Raw genomic sequence first — 21561 nt, forward strand, 5'->3', positions numbered from 1 at the left:
AGTCAGATACCTGCACTTGTGACCAACCATAAAGAACTTGTTCTCGTACTTTGGATAAGACTGGGTCTCGACTTGTCCAGTCTCTGGTCTGCATAGATGAATCTAAGAAATTCAACAATAAAACGAGTTCTTGTGGAACTGGGATATCCTCATCTTTTTCTTGTAAGGGCAAATGGTTCAGTGCATCAGTGTTTTGCAATTTGATTTCCAAGCCCGTGGATTAAAGTATACTCAAACGCTGCCAGGATCAATGCCCATCTTTGTATTCTTACTGAGGCTATGGGTAGTATAGCCTTGTCCTCGCTGAACAATCCTAGCAATGGCTTGTGGTCTGAAAAGATAGTAAAATGACAGACGTGTATGTACTGGTGAAATTTCTTGACACCAAAGATGATCGACAGGCCTTCTTTTCTGTGAGTATCCCTTTTCTGCTGTGGTGAGTGCCCTTGATGCATATCCTATAGGTCTTTTCGTCCCATCACCCATTCGATGGGAGAGCACTGCTCCCACTCCATAGGGAGATGCGTCACATATCAACACCAATTCTTTCCTCTGGTCGTAATGTACTAATAGACTGGACAAGTGCAACATTTTTTTTTACCCTTTATGAAAGCTTTTTTCTGTGGAGTTTGCCAAGACCAACGTTGGATTTTCCTGAGTAGGTAATACAAGGGTGGCAGTTCTGTCGACAAATTAGGTAAGAAATGCCCATAGTAATTGATCATCCCCAAGAATGATTTGAGCTCGGAGGTGTTCTTTGGCACATGTGCCTCCCTTATGACTCTCACTTTTTCCTCAACTGGGTGGAGGCCCTGTGAATCTACCCTGTGACCCAAATAGATTAGCTCCTTCAATTGGAATGTGTACTTTTCTTTTTTTAAACGCACTCCAACCTGCAAAAGACATTTTAAGGCTTTTTCGAAGTTTGCCAAATGCTCCTTTTCAGTGAGTCCTGTCACCAGAACATCATCTAAATAAACTACAATGTGGGACAGTACCTGCAGTAAACTTTCCATTGTTCTCTGGGGTATGGCGCAAGCTGAGGAGACACCGAAAGGCAAAAGGGTATATTGGTACAACCCTTTGTGTGTATTAATTGTGACAAATTCCCAAGAGGCCTTCAATAACTCTAGTTGTTGATAAGCATGACTCATATCAAGCTTCATGTAGGCAGTTCCACCTGCCAGCATAGCATAAAGGTCTTTGATTTTTGAAAACAAAAACAGAATTACCTGGAAAAACTCAGCAGGTCTGGCAGCATCGGTGGAGAAGAAATCAGTTAACGTTTCGAGCCTTCACGGCCCTTCGGCAGAACTGAAGCATAGTTAGGAGAAAGGAGAAATATAAGCTGGTTTAAGGTGGGGGGGCGGGGGGAGAGAGAAGTTGAGGGTGTGGTGATTGTGGAGATAAGCAAGCAGTGATAGGAGCAGATAATCAAAAGATGTCACAGACAAAAGGATCAAAGAGGTGTTGAAGGTGGTGATATTTGTCTAAGAAAAGTGCTAATTAAGAATGGAAGACAGGACACTCAAAGTACAGCTCTAGTGGGGGTGGGGTGGAAAGACTAACAAGGTTTTAGTTTTAGATTTAAAAATAATGGAAATAGGTGGGGAAAGAAGAATCTATATAAATTATTGAAAAAAAAGGGGGAGGGGGGAGAAACGGGGTGGGGATGGGGGGAGGGGGAGTTTAAGGTCTAAAGTTGTTGAATTTAATATTCAGCCCGGAAGGCTGTAAAGTGCCTAGTCGGAAGATGAGGTGCTGTTCCTCCAGTTTGCGTTGGGCTTCACTGGAACAATGCAGCAAGCCAAGGACAGACATGTGGGCAAGAGAACAGGGTGGAGTGTTAAAATGGCAAGCGACAGGGAGGTTTGGGTCTTTCTTGCGGACAGACCGCAGGTGTTCTGCAAAACGGTCGCCCAGTTTGCGTTTGGTCTCTCCAATGTAGAGGAGACCGCATTGGGAGCAACGAATGCAGTAGACTAAGTTAGGGGAAATGCAAGTGAAATGCTGCTTCACTTGAAAGGAGTGTTTGGGCCCTTGGACAGTGAGGAGAGAGGAAGTGAAGGGGCAGGTGTTGCATCTTCTGCGTGGGCATGGGGAGGTGCCATAGATGGGGGTTGAGGAGTAGGGGGTGATGGAGGAGTGGACCAGGGTGTCCCAGAGGGAACGATCCCTACAGAATGCCGTCAGGGGGGGTGAAGGGAAGATGTGTTTGGTGGTGGCATCATGCTGGAGTTGGCGGAAATGGCGGAGGATAATTTTTGATTTTTGGTTTGGCGTGTCAGATCCAGCTTAGTCACTTTATTAACTGTCAGTTTGTAGTCTCCACAAATTCAGATGCCTTGGTTGGATTTAAGAACAGGGGCTATTGGTGCTGCTGCCATTCTGAGAACTGCACAAGTTGTATAACTCCCAGTTTCTCTAATCTGTCCAGTTCAGTGTTAACCTTTTCCCGCAGTGCATAAGGTACTGGTCTTGCTTTCATGAATCGGCAGGCCACCTCTGGGTCCACATGAATTTTTGCTTGCAGCCCCTGGATCTTCTCAAGTTTGTCCTTGAAGATTGAGACGTAGTTTTGTAATAGCTCTGGTAACCCACTTGCTCTCAGCTGGAAAATTTCAGCCTATTCTAACTTAATTTCCTTTAGCCAGTTTCATCCAAGGAGGCTTGGCCCCTTGCCTGCTACCATCATCAAGGGTAATTTTACCAATTGGCTTCTGTAATTAACAGTAACTCTGCTTATACCTTTGACTTGGATGTCTTCTCCCATGTAAGTTTTTAAATTTGGCATCTGTTTCTTCCAAATTTAATTTATATTTACCATAATTCAGATGTTTGAAGGTGTGTTCACCAATCACTGTAGTGGAAGCTCCTGTGTCCACTTCCATTCTAATCAGTCTGTCATTTATCTTCACTGTTACATATATTGGTTCTGTTCTTCCAACCTTCAAGTTATACAATGAAGATATCTGAATCTGTTACTTCAGGCTCTTCTACATTGTAGCTCTCAAGGACTTTTCTTTTGTTTGAAAGTCTGCCTGATTCTTTCCTTGCACTGTCTAATTAAGATGTCCGTTTCAATGGAAATAAAAACATTCAATTTTTTTTAAACTGTGCCAAATGGCCTCGCACTTAATAAAGAAATGACCACTTGATTAGTAGCAATCAGATTTGAGAAAATGGATGGACATTCTTTTTCAACCTTTGTCAAAACAAAAACTTGCATTTATATAGGTCCTTTCATGACCTCAGGGCATCAAAAATACCTAATTGGCTCTGAAGCACTTTGGGAAGTGTAGTCACTGTTGTATGAAACAAGGCATCCAATTTTCACACAGCAAGACCCACGGCAGCAATGGAATACTGATCAGATAAACTGATTCTTAGTGATGTTGGTTGGGTGATAAATATTGGCCAGGACACTGGGAAGAACACCCCGGCTCTTTTTGAATAGTGCCATGGGATCCTTTACGTCCAAGATCTCTCTCCCTCTCAGATACCTCAAATACGTTCCAAATAAGCACAAAATCCACGTCAACTTTTTCTTTTCCAGACCGCAAGTTTCCATTTGCTTGTATTAAACTGCATTTGCCATTTGTCAAGGAGCTTCTAAATGTGTTATTGATATTCATCATTTACCACTGCTTCCAATTTATTAACTGCGAACTAACTCTTTCTTCAATCATTCCTTCTTCAAAATTATTTATAAAAAATATAAACAGTATCCCCAACAGTGAACCTTGTGGCTCCACTGGTGACTGACTGCCAAGCCTGACCATGCATTACTACTCATTGCAGTCTATTAGCTGATCATTTGCTAATCTATTTTAACACATCCCCACCTATCATTTGAAACATACAAGATTCTGAAGGGGCTTGATAGAGTAGAGGCACAGAAGGTGTTTCACCTGGCTGGGGAATCTAGAACACAAGGGCGCACTCTCAGGATGACAGGCTCATTATCTAGGACTGAGAGGAGGAGAAATTTCATCACTCAAGGCATTGTGAATCTTTGGAATTCTCTACCTGAGAGGATGGAAATGTGGACGTTCCATCACTGAATATGTTTAAGGCCGAGGCTGACAGATTTTTGGTCTTTTTAAAAAGTTTATTTGTTCACAGAATGTGGGCGTCACGGGCAAGGCCTGCATTTATTGTGCATCTCTAATTGCCCTTCAGAAAGTGGTGGTGATCCACCTTCTTGAACCATTGCAGTCCATGTGGTGTAGGTACACCCACATTGCTGTTCGGAAGAGAGTTCCAGGATTTTGACCCAGCGACAGTGAAGGAACACAATGAAGGGAAGCAAGGGATATGGGGAATGGATAGGAAAGTAGAGTTTAAGCTGGAGATCAGCTCTGATCGTATCAAATAGTGGAGCAGGCTTGACGGGACATATAGTCTATTCCTGCTCCTATCTTTTAATGTTCTTTTTTGTTCTTTAGCTGAGCTACTAGTTGGTGGTGGTGGTGATGTTGATGTAAAACATTTTAGTTCACAAACTAACAAATATGCATCTAGGCTTAAATTTCCAATGGAAAGAAGTGTCTTGAAATTTGTGCAGACATTTTGTTTTAATACTGTACCTCAGTTACCTCTCAACGTTACATTATTTTTGGTTTGCAAGGTGGAAGTTTTTTTTTAAATGTGCTCTTGAAATGGGAGCGTTGCCAGCAAAGCCAGCATTTGTTGCTCATCCAAATTGATTTTGAGAATGCTGGTGAGCCATTTTCTTGAACCACCACAGTGCATGTGTTGTAGGTACACCCACAGTGCTGTTAGGAAGGGAGTTCCAGGATTTTGCCTCAGCGGCATTGAAGGAACGGCGATATGTTTCCAAGTCAGGATGAAGTGTGGCTTGGAGGGGAACTTGCAGGTGGTGGTGTTCCCATGCATGTGTTGCCCTTGTCATTCTAGGTGGTAGAGGTTGTAGGTTTGGAAGGTGCTGTCAAAGGAGCCGAGGAGAGTTGCTGCAGTGCATTTTGTAGATGACACACACTGCAGCCAGTGTGCATCAGAAAATGTTGGAACATATGTGAAGTAAAACTTTGTTTGGGGGTGGGTGGAATGTTTAAAATTTTCAGGGCAGCGAACATTCCCCAAGGATCTAAAACAGGCTTTGTGCTTTCAGTATTCACAGCCTCCTGTTACATTAATGCAAGCTGTGGTTTGGTCAACTTAGGTACTGAAGCAGTCCTTGGCCATTTGCACCAAGACCTGGACAACATTCAGGCTTGGGCTGATAACAGACAAGTGACATTCACGCCACACAAGTGCCAGGCAATGACCATCACCAACTAGTGGGAATCAAACCATCTCCTCTTAACATTCAATGGCATTACCATCAGTGAATTCCCCCACCGTCAACATTGTGGGGGACACCACTGACCAGAAAAAGAACTTGACCAGCAATATAAATACTGTGTCTACAAGAGCAAGTCAGAGACTGGGATTTCTGAAGTGAGTAATTCACTTCCCGTCTCCCCAAAGCCTGTCCACCATCTAAAAAAAATAAGGGCACAGAATGTACCCTGGGTGGGAGACTTCAACGTTCATCACCAAGAGTGACTTAATAGGACCACTACAGACCGAGCTGGCTGAGTCCTGAAGAACACTGCTAGGCTGGGTCTGAGGCAGGTGGTGAGGGAACAAACAGGAGGGAAAAACATGCTTGACCTCATCCTCACCAACCTGCCTGCCGCAGATGCATCTGTTCACGACAGCATCGATAACAGTAACCACCAGAGGGGAGATGGTGGCATAGTGATATCATCACTGGACTAGACTAGTATTCCAGACACCCAGGGTAATGCTCTGGGGACCTGGGTTCAAATCCCACCACGGCAGATGGTGAAATTTGACTTCAATAAAAATCTGGAATTAGAAGTCTGATGATTACCACAACACCATTGCCTATTGTCATAAAAACCCATCTGGTCCATTAATGTCCTTTAGGGAAGGAAAATCTGCCATCTGGTCTGGTCTACATGTGACTGCAAACCCACAGCAATGTGGTTGACTCTTAAAATGTCCTCTCAATGAGGTCAATTAGGGATGGGCAATAAATGCTGGCCTAGCCAGTGACACCCGCATCCCATGAACGAATAAAAAAACTGCACTGTCCTTGTGGAGGACTCTTCCCATTGAGGATACCCTCCATCATGTTGTGTGGCACTACCACCATGCTAAATGGGAAAGATTTTGAACAGATGTAGCTACTCAAGACTGGCTGTGGGCCATCAGTATAAGCAGACTTATGCTCAACCACAATCTGTAACCTCATGGCACTCTACCATTACCACCAAGCCAGGGGATCAACCCTGGTTCAATGAAGAGTGCAGGAGGACATGCCAGGAGCAGCATTAGGCATACCTAAAAATGAGGTGTCAACCTGCGGGAGCCACGACACAGGACTACTTGCGTGCAAAACAGCATATGCAGCAAGCGCTAGACAGGGCAAAGCAATTTCACAACCAACGGATCAGATCGAAATTCTGCAGTCCTGCCACATCCAGTCATGAATGGCAGTGGACATTTAAAACAAATGGCTTGGGAGATAGTTGATGCATTGGCTTTAATTTTCTGAAACTCCAAAGATTCAAGGAAGGTCCCATTAGGTTGGAAGAGAGTAAACGTAACTCCATTATTCAAGAAGGAAAGCGGGAAACTACAGGCCGGTTAGCTTAACATCTGTCATAGGGAAAACGTTAGAAGCTATTATTAAAGAAGCTATAGCAGGGCACTTGGATAAGTTCAAGGTATTCAGGCAGATTTAACATGGTTTTGTGAAAGGGAAATCATGTTTAACCAACTTATTGGAGCTCTTTGAGGAAGTGGCATGCTGTGGATAAAGGGGAACCGGTGGATGTACTGTACTTAGATTTCCAGAAGACATTTAATAAAGTGCCACATAAAGGTTATTGCAGAAAATAAAAGCTTATGGTATAGGGGGTAACATATTGGCATGGAGGGAAGATTGGATGGCTAACAGGGAGCAGAGGGTAGGCATAAATGTGTCTTCTTCAGCTTGGCAAGATGTAACGAGTGGTGTGCCACAGGGATTAGTGCTGGCACCTCAACTGTTTACAATTTATATCAGTGACGTGGATGAATAGGATGGTTGCCAAATTTGCTGATGACACAAAGATAGGTAGGAAAGTAAGTTGTGAAGAGGACATAGGGAGTCTACAAAGAGATACAGATAGGTTAAGTAAGTGAGCAAGGATCTGGAAAATGGAGTATAATGTGGGAAAATGTGAAATTGTCCATTTGGCAGGATGAATAAAAGAGAAGCATATTATCTAAATGGTGAGAGATTGCAGAGCTCTGTGAAGCAGAGGGATCCGGGTGTCTTAATGCATGAATCGCAAAAGGCTAGTATGCAGCTGCAGCAAGTAATTAGCAAAGCTAATAGAATGTTATCATTTATTGCAAGGGAAATGGAATACAAAAGTCGGGAGGTTATGCTTCAGTCATACAGAGCACTAGCGAGACCACATCTGGAGTACTGTGCAGAGCATTTGTCAACTTATTTAAGGAAGGATATAAATGCATTGGAAGCAGTTCAGAGAAGGTTTACCAGACTAATACCTGGAATGGGCGGGTTGTCTTACGAGGAAAGACTGGACAGGTTAGGCTGTATCCGCTGGAATGTAGAAGAGTAAGAGGCAATTTGATTGAAACAGACAAGATCCTGAGGTGTCTTGACAGGGTGGATGTGGAGAGGATGTTTCCTCTTGTGGGAAAATCTAGAACTAGGGGTCACTGTTTAAAAGTAAGGGGTTGCCCATTTAAAATGGAGATGAGGCAAAATGTTTCTCTCAGAAGGTCATGAGTCTTTGGAACTCTCTTCCTGAAAAGGTGGTGAAAGCAGAGTCTTTGAATATTTTTGAGGCAGAAGTAGATAGATTCTTGGTAAGCAAGGGGGTGATAGATTATTGGGGGTAGGTAGGATGCAGATTTGAGGTTACTATCAGATCAGCCATGGTCTTATTAAATGGCAGAGCAGGCTTGAGGGACGGAATAGCCTAGTCCTGCTCCTTGTTCGTATATTCGTAACTCATTGGAGGAAGAAGCTCCACAAATATCCCCATCCTCAATGATGGGGAAGCCCATCAGTGCAAAAGATAAGGCTTAAGCATTTGCAACAATCTTCAGCCAGAAGTGCTGAGTGGATGATCCATCGCGGCCTCCTCCAGAGGTCTCCAGCATCACAGATGTCAGTCTTCAGCCAATTCAATTCACTCCACGTGATATCAAGAAGCAGTTGAAGGCTCTGGATACTGCAAAAGCTATGAGGCCTGACAATATTCTGGCAACAGTACTGAAGACTTGTGCTCCAGAACTTGCCACACCCCTAGCCAAGCTGCTCCAGTAAGCTACAACACTGGCATCTACCCGGCAATGTGGAAAATTGCCCAAGCATGTCCTATACGCAAAAAGCAGGACAAATCCACCCCGGCCAATTACCACCCCATCAACCTACTCTTCAGCATCAGTAAAGTGATGGAAGGGGTCATCAGCAGCACTATCAAATAGCACTTGCTTACCAATAATGCATTTAGAGAGGGCAAACAAAGCAAGGGAATACTCGATAAATGGGAAGCTATTGAGAAGGGTTGAGAAAGTGAGAGACCTTGGAGTGAATGTTCACAGGTCCTTGAAGGTGGCAGGACAAGGTGGTCAAGAAAGCATGTGGAATGCTTTCCTTTATTGGGCGAGGTATTAAATACAAAAGCAGAGATGTAATGATGGTACTGTATAAAACACTGGTTAGGCCACAGTTGGTATTTTGTGCACAGTTCTGGTCACCACATTACAGGAAGGACATAAAACGCTCTGGAGAGAGTACAGAGGAGATTTGCAAGAATGTTGCCAGGGTTTGAAAATTGCAGCTATGAGGAAAGATTGGATAGGCTAGGGTCGTTTTCCTTAGAGCAGGGGAGGCTAAGGGGTGGCCTAATTATGGTGTACAAAATTATGAGGGGCCTAGATAGGGTAGACAGGGAAGACTTGTTTCCCCTAGGTGAGGGGTCAATTACTAGGGGGCATAGTTTAAGGTGAGTGGTAGGATTAGACGGGACATCAGTAAAAACTTTTTCACTCAGAGGGTGGTGGGTGTCTGGAATTCACAGCCTAAGTTGGTGGTTGAGGCTGAAATGCTCAACTCATTTAAAAAGGTACCTGGATCTACATCTGAAGTGCTATAACCTGCAAGGCTATGGGCCAGGTGCTGGAAAGTGGGATTAAAATGAGTGGCTAGTTTCTTTTTTCTCTTTTTGGCCAGTGCAGACATGATGGGCTGAATGGCCTCTTTCTGCACTGTAGCTTTTCCGTGGTTCTAACCTGCTCACTGACACTCAGTTTGGGTTCCATCAGGGTCACTCAGCTCCTGACGTCATTACAGCCTTGGTTCAGACATGGACAAAAGAACTGAACTCAATGAGGTAAGAGTGACTGCCCTTGACATCAAGACACCATTTGACAGAGCATGATATCATAAGAGTCCTAGCAAAACAGGGATCACTGGGAATCAGGGGGAAAAGTCTCTGCCGGTTGGAGTTATACCTAGCACAAAGGAAGATAGTTGTGGTTGTTTGAGGTCAATCATCTCAGTTCCAGGACATCACTGCAGGAGTTCCTCAGGTTAATGTCCTAGGCCCAACCATCTTCAGCTGCTTCATCAATGACCTTCCTTCCATAAGGTCAGAAGTGGGGATGTTCACTGATGATTGCACAATTTTCAGCACCATTCGCGACCCCTCAGACCCCGCAGTCCTTGTCCAAATGCAGCAAGACCTGGACAATATCGAGGTTTGGGTTGACAAGTGGCAAGTAACATTCACACCACATAAGTGCCAGGCAATGACCATCTCCAACAAGAGAGAATCTAACCATCGCCAATGACATTCAATGGCATTACCATCGCTGCATCCACCACTATCAAGATCCTGGGGTTACCACTGGCCAGAAACTGAACTGAACCAGCCATGTAAATTCTGTTGCTACAAGAGCAGGTCGAGGCAAGGAATCCTGCGATGAGTAACTCACCTCCTGAGTCCGCAAAGCCTGTCCACCATCTACAAGGCACAAGTTAGGAGTGTGATGGAATACTCTCCATTTACCTGATGAGTACAGCTCCAACAGCACTCAAGAAGCTTGACACCATCCAGGATAAGACAGTCTGCTTGATTGGCACCCCATCCACAAATATTCACTCCCTCTGCTGCCATTGTGCATTGGTGGCAGTGTGTGCCATCTACAGAAACTCACCAAGGCTCCTTAGACAGCACCTTCCAAACCCACGACCACCACCATCTAGAAGGACTAGGGCCACCTGCAAATTCCCCTCCAAGCCGCTTACCACCCTGACTTGGAAATATATCACCATTCTTCCAGTGTCTTTGGGCAAAATCCTGGAACACCCTCCCTAACAGCACTGTGGGTGTACTTACACTACATGGGTTGCAGTGGTTCAAGAAGGCAGCTCATCACCACCTTCTCAAGGGCAATTAGGGATGGGCATTAAATGCTGGCCTAGCCAGCGATGCCCACATCCCATGAACGTATAAACACAAGTCAGGAGTGTGATGGAATACTCTCCACTTACCTGGACAAGTTGGCTCAACACCATCCAGGACAAAGCAGCACACTTGATCAGCATCCCATCCACCAACCTAAACATTCGCTTCCTCCATCACTAATGCACAATGGCAGCAACTCACCAAGGCTCCTTCAGCTGCACCTTCCAAACCTGTGACCTCTACCACCTGGAAGACGAAGGCAGCAGATGCATGGGAACACCACCACCTGCAAGTTCCCCTCCAAAGCTGCACATCATCCTGGCTTGTAACTATATCGTTGTTCCTTCACTATCGCTGGGTCAAAATCCTGGACCTCCCTTCCTGACAGCACTATTTGTGGGTGTACCTACACCACATGGGCTGTAGCTGTTCAAGAAGGAGGCTCATTACCACTTTCTCAAGGGTAATTGGCGATGGGCCACAAATGCTGGCCTTGCTAGCCACACCCACATCCCATGATAGAATTAAAAATTTTTTAGGGTAGTTCTCTATTCTTCCCCCGCCACCTACAATAGAACAATGGAATGTGGATAGTCTGACACTTCCTGTTCTTCACATCATAAGACCTATATTCAGAGATAATCTTGAGGCTTTAGCTTTTCCGCAGCTGATCAGCTTTTGTTCATTTTTACGGTTGCCATGTCACTGTGAATTTTTCCATAAATTATAAATATACTTAATATCTCTGAAAAATCACAATGCAATGAATTTGTAACAGTAAGTACAATCTCGGCAAATCACTATGCAATCTTTAAAATAATTTTAATTAGCATGGTACGCCAAAAGCACTCACTGGTCAGAATTAATTATCCAAGGTCACAAAATGTCAACACTCGATAACTGTAACCATGCACTAATACTGCCTTGACCAGATTATCAATCCTGATCTCCTATATCATTGAATCCCTGGTGACCATTTGAAAATACCTCTAATCTGGATTGAAGATTCCAAGCATTTTGTATTTGTGAATAGGGTTATTATTCTTCTACACAAACTCCCACAGGAGTGGGAGCGCAACCTCATATGCAAACAGATCCAAAAACTATTTCAATTAGTTTGCAAGACAGTGAATGGAGTTCCACCCTAGAACATTTGAAAAGAATTTTACACTTAATTTATCCATGGAATTTATGAGGTTGCGTTAAGCACCATTAATTTTAAACCACCTACGATCATGTGAAAGTTGAATGTTTCTGGATATATTTTTTATAAACATGTGCCCTAGTCGATAGCTAATTATTCAAGACCTAACTTTACAATGTATCACATAATTCCAGTTTTTAGGATCAGCTAAAACAAAGAACTTAGAATATAACTTAATGAAAATTTTCAAAGTTTTTTTTTTGTTTCGTTCCCTAACGTAGCTAATTTCTTTCTCTCCTTCCTCTCCAATTACGTCTCTGGATCAGCTGTACTGAAAGAAAATAGTAAGCTCATTACTACCATCAGGCTAATGAGCTGCTTAGGAAGAAGTGGGCTGATTATGTCCCAAAACTCTATGAACAGTTATCTGGAAAGTAATTTGCAAAATCCTAACTAGATTTGTTTTACAAAAAATATGTATTTCCTCATAACTGTCGTAGCAACACTTGTTTGGCTGTATGGAGCCCGAAACAATGTTATTATTGATGCACGGTGACTTTTGGTTCTATACCCCTAAATAAATGTCAAAGTTCAGTTTTTTTGCACCTGAACTGAAAGTACAAGGAAAAGTACAGGTGCCAATTTGATTTTACATTTACAATAAATTAACTTTTCAATAACCAACCAGTGCCAAATTAATCTATATTGTTAATTGTTCAAGGGGCCAAAAGGCATCAACTCTTTACACAACAACACATCCAAGGTTCCATGGTAGCACACTTGTAGGGAGGATGTTCAAGACTCACTCCAGGACATTATCTAAGATGAAACTTCAGTGCATGCAGTACCAAGGGTGTGCTGCATTTTTGGAGCTTGTCTTTTGTTGAGATGCTGAATGAGCCTGCCTGTTTGGGTGGACAAAGATCCAATGACAGCATTGAAATAAAATATGGGGAGCTTGCTCACCTGGTGTCCTGGCTGAAAAATCATTCTGCAATCAATTCTACCAAAATAAATGAACTCATCAAGTATCTCATTTGTTGTTTGTGGAACATTAGTGTTCACCAATTGTTACATCACTTTAGGTCTAACTCAGTAGTTAAAAAGTGCTTAGGGATATCCTGAGGATTTGAAAGGTGCTATACATGTGAGATATTTGAGGTGTTGATATCCTGTGAACTAGTCAAGACTATTTAGGCAATGATGTTCAAATAAAAAAAGGGAGCAATTTATGGCTCCTTTTTAAACAAGAATTTCTGTCAGGAATAGGAGCAACTCAAAATCCTGCAACGGATACACCATACTGCAGTGCACCATTAACAACGGAACCTTAAGTATGTGATTGTATCTGAGGGTATGAGGGAACATAGCAGAGTCCAAAGCACTTTGGACATTGCTGCTTCAATATTGAGGATTATTGAGTTTATGATTGGGAAAAGGTCTTGACCTGAATTTCTTCCTGTGGTACCTCAGACTTCAAGTGGAGGATTCCTTGGAACTGGCTGCGAGTCAATGTATTAACTTCAGTGACCCAGACTAGTTCTGTTTCAGACAGCGCTGTCAATATAGCCTAGCTATATCTATATGTCCTGAAAATTAGTTCAGCAAGGACTTTTAAAAATATATGTATATTCATTTACAGGATGTGGGCATCGCTGGCAAGGTCAATATTTATTGCCTATCCCTAACTGCCCTTGAGAAGCATGCATACTCCATAATTGAGCAAAAAGTACTTCAATGTTATGAAGTGCTTTAGAATATTCTGAAGTCATAGAAAAAAAACTTGAATTTTTTGGTGCCTCTCATGACCTACAGATATCCCCAAAATATTTGACACCCAATAAGGAAGGTTCTTTGAAGTGTGGTCATCGTTGTAAGAAACACGGCAGCCAATTTGTATGCAGTTAATTTGTGCACAGTAGGGGTCCATGAACAGCAATGACCAGCTATTCCGTTTTATGATGTTAAGGGATAAATATTGGCGAAGACTTCCCTTTTCTTCAAAATAATGGCATGGGGTCTTCTACATTCACACAAGGGGGAAAATGGGGCCTCAGTTTAACGTCTCATCTGAAAGACAGCACTTTCAGCACTCAAAATTGCAGAAGTGTCAGTCTGGTTCAAATCACTGGAGTGGGACTTGAACTCATGACCACCTGATTCAGAGAAGTGTATACCACCAATTCAGCCATTAAAAAATACATTTAAAAAATGCAAGTTTTTCTTTACTGGTCTTTTCCTTTTGTGGATGCTGACACATACTTCCAATATTTTCCCTTTTTATTCAAGAAGATCAATTTAAATTTATGCAGACATAATTTTCTGTTACACCAATTAATAGTACAATAAATTACTCAATCTGTTCAGCCAAATGTCTGCCACACTCATCATAATTGCCGCCCTTTGGTCCATAAGTACTTTTATTTGCAGCCCATTATCACATTTACAGTTATCAATTGGGCTTTACGGTATCTGCTGACAAATAGCCTGGAAACATTACACTTCCAGCTGCACACAATCTTCTATCCGAACTACTGCCCGCATTCATGCAAATAGTCAGTCCTAGTTAATTAAAGATTGTGTTACATTTGGAATGCCAATCCCCATATCCTATTAGCTAGGATTCAGACAACTGCAAAGATTTGGTGCAAAATGATAAGCCTATATGTTGGTTAGTAAACAACTGCACTATCCCACCATAGAAGAGGTGTCAGCTGTGGCTCAGTTCATAGCACCCTCGCCTTTGAATCAGAGGGTTGTGGGTTCATGTCCCACTCCTGGAAACCAAGAACTGTGATTGCACTCAAAAGAGTTGCAATCTGTGACTGTTGATAACTCGAAAGAGTATCCCACCATAGAACACACAGGTACTTCAGCATTGCTAATATCCGAGGTAATATCCTTATTTTTTTTTTAGCCAAGGTCAAAGGCGCTGTCATTCCCCCCCGAGCATGATCCACAAAATATTGGGAAAAATCCCATGCAGTAAAATTTGAGTGAACGTTTTCTACTTAGTTTTATAAAGGCGGCTCCAATTTTAACCACACAGGAGCCCCAGAATTTCAACGCCAGTGCACCTCATTCAGGGAGAACAGGATTTATCCAGCTACCAATGATCAGTGGCCATTCACTGCACTTCATCTGAATCATAACAAGCTAATTCTGTAGACCTACCCTCGGAACCTGACCCTTACTCATCCTATCCTGTAAACTGACATCAATGCACTCGGTAAGGTTACCCCCCACCCCCTATAGTCTTCCAGCAGGGAAATACAGGGGGTGCACAATGAGTGCGGTCACAATTTTAAAAAAGTTGAACAGATTGACTAAGGTTCGATAAGCAGCGAGCTCTCATTCACAAACATATCCCTCTGACTTCCTGGTTACTGGTTTGCTCGGTGCCTGACTTAGCCCCGATACATGTGGATCTTGGACGCGCGGATCTTACCGGCTTACTGCTGAAGCCTTTGATCTTGGCAGCGGGGTCATACACGTGGCACCTGATGGACGTGGAGCCAACATCGACGGCCAGAATGTACGTCTCGTTTCGCCGGACACCGTTTCTGACAGAACCCATCGCGGGCGCAGGGCTCGGGCGAAAACCACCTCCCCGGCCCGCAGGAGAAATCACAGAGCCGGGGCACAGGGCGACTCGGGAGCCATCAAACTACCGCTTATTGAAGAGGAAGGCGAGTAGCAAATGGGCAGAGAAGATGTGTGTGTTTAAAAATAAATCCTCAGGGGCAGAATTTCAACAACAACAACAACAACAAGCCCCAACACCAGGGAGCAACAGGTCCAACCTCCACTGTTACTTTGTATCCCAGGAAGGGGTAAATGTATCCAAATGAAACACTTGCATTCTTCTGGCGCCGCCTCCTCCTCCTCCTCCTCCTCTTCCTCCTCTTCTTCCCAGGGCCTCCTCACAACAAACCGATTGTAAGGCTCCCTGGCAGTGAAAAGGCATGATGAGAACCTTTATCCCTCCATTCCCACAATCAGGTTCTACACATTTGGAAGTAGGGACTGCTTACGCCAGCTGGTGCAGCTTTCTCCCGGTCAATAACCTCACCCCCCCCCCCACCCCCAACCCCTCCTGTGACGCATCGCGTCACACATCAGACCATCTTAAAGGGGAGGTGCCCTGACTTCTCACTCATACATTTTCTCTCTCTCTCTCTCTTATTTAAACACACACGTACACTGGCTGTGGGCTCTGTGTCATTTGGTTCCTCTTGAGAAATTCCTATATTACAACACTTCGGAATTCACATGTTGTAAAGCGGATTTGCGAGAAGCCCTGAGAGGTCATGAAAGGTGCTATACAGATGCAAATCTGAGGAATTATCTCATCCAGTACAATGAAACAGAGTCGTTTCCCCCCCCCTTACAGGCGTAACCTCACCAGGAACATTCAGAGCATGACGTAGCTGGCATTGAATGATAGGTGATGCTGACACATTCTTCTTCCACCAAGACCCTCCTACTCACACCTGCAGTCGGTTTTTACAAAGGATTAGGGCTGTAATAAATCCCATTTCATCCAGGACTCCGTTACCTTAAATCCCACTCGTCTAATCACCCATGTCTTTCCCCACACCGCTTTTGCAGCCTGGTCCTCAGACTCCAATCCTCATGTACCAGTCTCCAGTCTCAGGCCGACCCATTTCTGAAAAACTCCTCTGGTTCGATGGTGCTCTCTTCACTTTTCCTCCTCTGATCTGCACGTGTGCTCCCTTCCCCCTCTCAGGCTAAAAACTGAGGACATGTTGCATGGATGAGGCTTGCATTCATTCAAGTGTAAAAGATTAACGCGGATTCAAGGGATATGTTTATAATGGTCAAAGGAATTGATACAGTGGAGATAAAGTACTTCCTCTGATAGGAAGACCAGAACCAAGGCATGTGACATTAAAATTAGAATCTAGGCTATTCAGAGATCTTGTCAGAGAGCACTTCTTTACACAGCCGGTAGTAGAAACTTGGATTTCCCCTGAAAAGCTGCTGAGGCTGGGTCAGTTGAAGATGTCAAAACTGAATGATAAATTTTTGTGAGATAAAGGTTAAGGAAACAAGGTAGGTAGATTGACACAGACCAGACAAGCTCAACGCAAACTGGAGGAACAGCACCTCATCTTCCCGCTAGGCACTCTACAGCCTTCCGGACTGAATATTGAGTTCAACAACTTCAGATCATGAACTCCCTCCTCCATCCCCACCCCCTTTCTTCCAATAATTTATATAGATTTTTCTTTTCCCACCTATTTCCATTATTTTTAAATGTATTTCCATCCATTCTTTTATCTCTACCTTTTAGCCTATTTCGATCCCTTCCCCCACCCCACCCGGGCTATCTGTACCTTGCTCGTCCTGCTTTCTACCCTTAATGTCACCAATAGCACATTTCTTAGCTAATATCACCACCATCAACACCTCTTTGTTCTTTTGTCTATGACATCTTTTGGTTATCTCCACCTATCACTGGCCCTCTATCCAGCTCTACTTGTCCCATCCCCCCTTAAACCAGCTTATATTTCATCTCTCTTCTATTTTTAGTTCTGTTGAAGAGTCATACGGACTCAAAACGTTAACTGTGTTCCTCTCTGCAGATGCGGTCAGACATGCTGAGTTTTTCCAGGTATTTTTATTTTTGTTCCAGACAAGATCTAACTGGATTGTGGAACGGGTTCAATGGACTGAATGGCAGAACAGGCTCCACGGGTTGAATGGCCTACTCCTGTTCCTATGTTCTTTCCATTCTTCAACATTAATGATGGCATCAGCCATTTTATTCCCACACTGGCATTCTTCCTCAACCTTTTTTTTGCTTTCTTCCAACCTTAAAAAAAAACCTTTCTTAAACCAACAGCATTAGCCACTTCCCTCACTCCTGTTCCGATTTGTTTTACAACTGTGCAGAGCTTGGTTATCCAAAACAAAAACAGAATGAAGGGTTATGAGGACTCGAAACGTCAACTCTCTTCTTCTCCGCCGATGCTGCCAGACCTGCTGAGTTTTTCCAGGTAATTCTGTTTTTGTTTTGGATTTCCAGCATCCACAGTAGTTTTTTGTTTTTATCTCAGAGCTTGGTTATGCTTTATATGCAAGTAGTCATTTTTCCCCCTTCACAATCGTAGATATAGTATTCACTGGTATTTCCTCCAACAAGACAAGTTTGTTGGCTTAGGCAAGTGTGAAATTCTGAACTAGAGATAGAGAGGCAGATAATAGCAATCTCACAAGTGACTGTTAAGTAGCCACACCCTGGTTTTGTACTGGACAAAATGTTTAATGGGATAGTAGGCCCTTCAGCCCTTTGCACCTGTTCCATCATTCCGTTAGATCGTAGCCAAAAGTGGTTGGTCTGTAATTAATAGAATTGTAAATAGGACAGAAAAACATGTTTTTTTAAAAAAACAACTCAAGTACACGTATCAGGCCTACAATATGCAATCACCACCAGTACAAAGTACACTATGAACTAGCACAAGTCCGAAGGCTAAAATGATGAAAAACTAAAGCGTGACTTACTGTCCTTGAAGTACAGTTTTGTACAATGATCTTGGAGATAATGAAAATATAATTATGGAGATAAATCACCTACCCTGGTCATTAGATGCAGGTGTAGCTGATCTCACGTGGCAGAAAAAAATAAGCATTTAACATGAAGTTTAGATGTAGAAAAAAAAAATCCATAAAAAACTGCCTTGACCTTATAACTTGGCTGGATTGTGAAAAGACTCTGCATTCTCACTAAAATGTAGGGTATTGTCTCATTGCTGGTTCTTTTAAGTCCTGTTGACAAGGACTGTACAAGGCATTGGTGAGACCGCACCTGGAGTATTGTGCACAGTTTTGGTCCCCATACTTGAAGAAGGATGTAGTTGCACTGGAGGCAGTTGAGGAGGTTCACTAGATTGATTCCAGAGATGTAGGGCTTGCCTTATGAGGAGAGATTGAGCAGTTTAGGTCTATACCCACTAGAGTTTAGAAGGATGAGAGGAGATCTAATTGAGGTATATAAGATGCTAAAGGAGATAGACAAAGTAGACATGGAGTGGATGTTTCCCCTTCTGGGGCATTCTAGAACGAGAAGCCATGGTTTTAGGCTAAGGGGCTGGTAGATTTAAATCAGAGATGAGGAGGAATTACTTTTCTCAAAGGGTCGTGAATCTTTGGAATTCACTACCTCAGAGTGCAGTGGATGCTGGGATGTTGAATAAATTCGAGGAGATACAGATTTTTAATTAGTAACGGGTTGAAAGGTTATGGGGAGAGTGCGAAAAGTTGGAGTTGAGGCCGAAATGAGATCAGCCATGATCGTGATGAATGGTGGGGTGGGCTCCAGGGGCTGAATTGCCTGCTCCTAGTTCTTATGAATAGTGTCTGAAATTATATTGCCAACTGTTTAATGGAATAGGAATAGGCCCTTCAGCCCTTTGCACCTGTTCTATCATTCCGTTAGATCGTAGCTAATTTGCATCTCAACTCCATCCACCCACCATGGTTTCATAACCCTTGATACCCTTGCTAAGAAAATCTATGAGTCTGTTTTGGCATTGTAAATTGCTGGTTCTTTTAAGTCCTGTTGACAAGGACTGTACAAGGCATTGGTGAGACCGAACCTGGAGTATTGTGCACAGTTTTGGTCCCCATACAAAAGAGTTTCAGATCAGATTTTCACTACCCTTTGTGTGAAGTACTTTCTGACATCACCTCTGAATGGCCAGCTCTAATTTTAAGTAATTAAAAACAGAAAATGCTGGAAATACTCAGCAGGGCTGGCAGCATTGGTGGAGAAAGAAACAGAGTTGCTGTTTCAGGTCAATGACCCTTCTAATTTTATTATAGAATTGTAAACAGGACAGAAAAACATGTTTTTTCTTAAAAAAACTCAAGTACACGGATCAGGCCTACAATATGCAATCACCACCAGTACAAAGTACACTATTAACTAGCACAAGTCCTAAGGCTAAAATGATGAAAAACTAAAGCGTGACTTGAGCAGGGGTGTGGGGGGGGGGGGAGAAGAGTAAGATGTACACAAGTACCTAAGGCTGCAGAGCAGCTTCACATCAGTAAGAGAGTTAAGAGTTTTAGCTGCAAAAATAGAACATTTTAGTCAATAAGTTGTTTGTAAATGGAAAAAAAAAATGGAAAAAAAGTCACTGGCAAGTCAATCTTCCTCCATGTCCTGGGGTCCATTGTAACGTTTCTCAACCAAGAGGATAGACAATACAATGTTCTCAAGTCACTGTTTACACCACTCAAACTGGTTGCTAGGCATGCTGTTAAAGTGGCAATTGCTTTTTTCCAACTTTTCCAGCATCCAAAAACTGTCAATTACTAATGTGAAAGGAGGAGAGGGAGACAGATAGTAGATGGACCACACAATTTGTACAAATCAGTTCGAAAATCATTCTGTAAAACAGTCACACAGAATGTATACCAATCCTCCTGGCACTGCACCACACATATATTAGTTTCCTGGGGTCAAGTTACATACTGCACAATAAGTGAGTGCACAAACAGGGTCCAGATAAAATTTCAATGCACTGAGTCATGGATCATGAGATTGAGGAAAATGGTAAAATACTCAGAAACAACCTTAGTTTAATCTTACATTTCCTAGGTTGTTACAAATTACTAAATAATAGAACAAAGTCAGCAACACATTTTGAACACTTGTAACAAAATGCTTTATTTGTAATATTGAGTTTACCTATACACATCAGCAGAAAGTGCAACATTGAATTGTATTGTTATTAGCCAGTAACTTCTCCATTGTTTAATACATAAAATGTAAAAAGTCCACATTTGTCAATAAATGACTAATGAGTCGCCATCAACTTCCTTTCACTGTATCTTTCCTAACCTAGTGTGATCCATGTGAAAAGGCTTTAATACAACATTTAGAGTACTCATAAAAGCAATGCAATTTTATTATTGATAGACATTAAAAAGTTTGTGTCACAAGTAGATAAAATGCTTAAGGTATTCTAAAACAAAAAAAAACACAAGTGAATGCATAGAACCTATAAATCAGGCAGTAAATCATTCTTGAAATTTTCTGATTTCTATAAAACAATCTTAAATCACTTTCTACAACATCTACACCAGAAGTTGAATTTTCTTTAGTCGTATAAAATACATTGTTTTACATGAACACATCAGGCTTTTGGTGTTTTAACTGTACAATGGACATAATTGGCTATATTGAATAAAAATTTATATGAAATTTATAAAAATGGTCACGCATGTTGAGATGGGAGATTGCAGTTGGGAGAGTCAGATGTTCCCTGGATGACTGATGGCAATTCACAAGTTACCGGCAGATGTGGACAAATATGGGGCATCAGATGACACTAAAAAGGGATCTGGAATACCTTTTGAAAAATGAATCACAATTAAAATTCAATTAACATTTTCAATTACAGTATTTAAGCCTTTTTAGTATAGCTAGGAAGGATATTTCTAGAACAATTTCAACATTTCAAAACACAGATAGCAGGTTTTAGCAATGTAAGGGCATGAGACATTAGTGTTCTGAAAAAAAAAATGGGTATTAAAATAAAACTTAAGTTTTTATTAAACTCCAGGGCATTTAGGTGAATGAACCTGTTAAATTTATGGATTTTAAATGCTGAATTCTACAATTTTTCCTACATCAAATGCAAGATAACTGGACTTAACAACTACTGTCCAGCTTATTTAAAAATCAAGCAATGCCACTCATCCACAAGAGAGGCTGAATAATTGACAAGGCAAAGAATAGGGAAAAAAACAAAGGCATGAAATAATGCAAAGCACACTACCTTGGCTGGATCAGTATTTTTCAATACAACACAAAAAACGGACATAACCTAACCCAGTGAAAGAATGGGATCATTT

The 21561-nt window shown here is 42.3% G+C and overlaps 2 protein-coding genes across 9 annotated transcripts in view; both read right to left on the reverse strand.

Moving 5' to 3' along the window:
* gk5 (glycerol kinase 5) overlaps nt 1-15748 on the reverse strand; it is a 91424-nt gene extending 75676 nt beyond the window's left edge. The window contains exons 1-2 of one of the 2 annotated variants that reach the window (XM_078564208.1): nt 15119-15256; nt 12477-12575 (exon numbers count right to left, since the gene is read on the reverse strand). Coding sequence is in view for 1 of the 2 variants with exons in the window: in XM_078564207.1 (XP_078420333.1) it covers nt 15119-15247 (129 nt within the window). In the remaining variant the exon portion in view is untranslated. Of the gene's footprint in view, nt 1-12476; nt 12576-15118 lie in introns of both variants that reach the window. The other variant, XM_078564207.1, reaches the window with a different exon arrangement.
* Nucleotides 15749-20345: 4597 nt separating this feature from the next.
* xrn1 (5'-3' exoribonuclease 1) overlaps nt 20346-21561 on the reverse strand; it is a 98744-nt gene continuing 97528 nt past the window's right edge. For all 7 annotated transcript variants that reach the window (XM_078564194.1, XM_078564199.1, XM_078564198.1 and 4 more), the window contains one exon: nt 20346-21056. In XM_078564194.1, coding sequence (XP_078420320.1) covers nt 20989-21056 — 68 coding nt within the window. In that variant the 3' untranslated portion in view covers nt 20346-20988. The remainder of the gene's footprint in view (nt 21057-21561) is intronic.

The sequence above is a fragment of the Cetorhinus maximus genome, chromosome 19 (assembly GCF_964194155.1).
Source record: "Cetorhinus maximus chromosome 19, sCetMax3.hap1.1, whole genome shotgun sequence".
Taxonomy (NCBI): domain Eukaryota; kingdom Metazoa; phylum Chordata; class Chondrichthyes; order Lamniformes; family Cetorhinidae; genus Cetorhinus; species Cetorhinus maximus.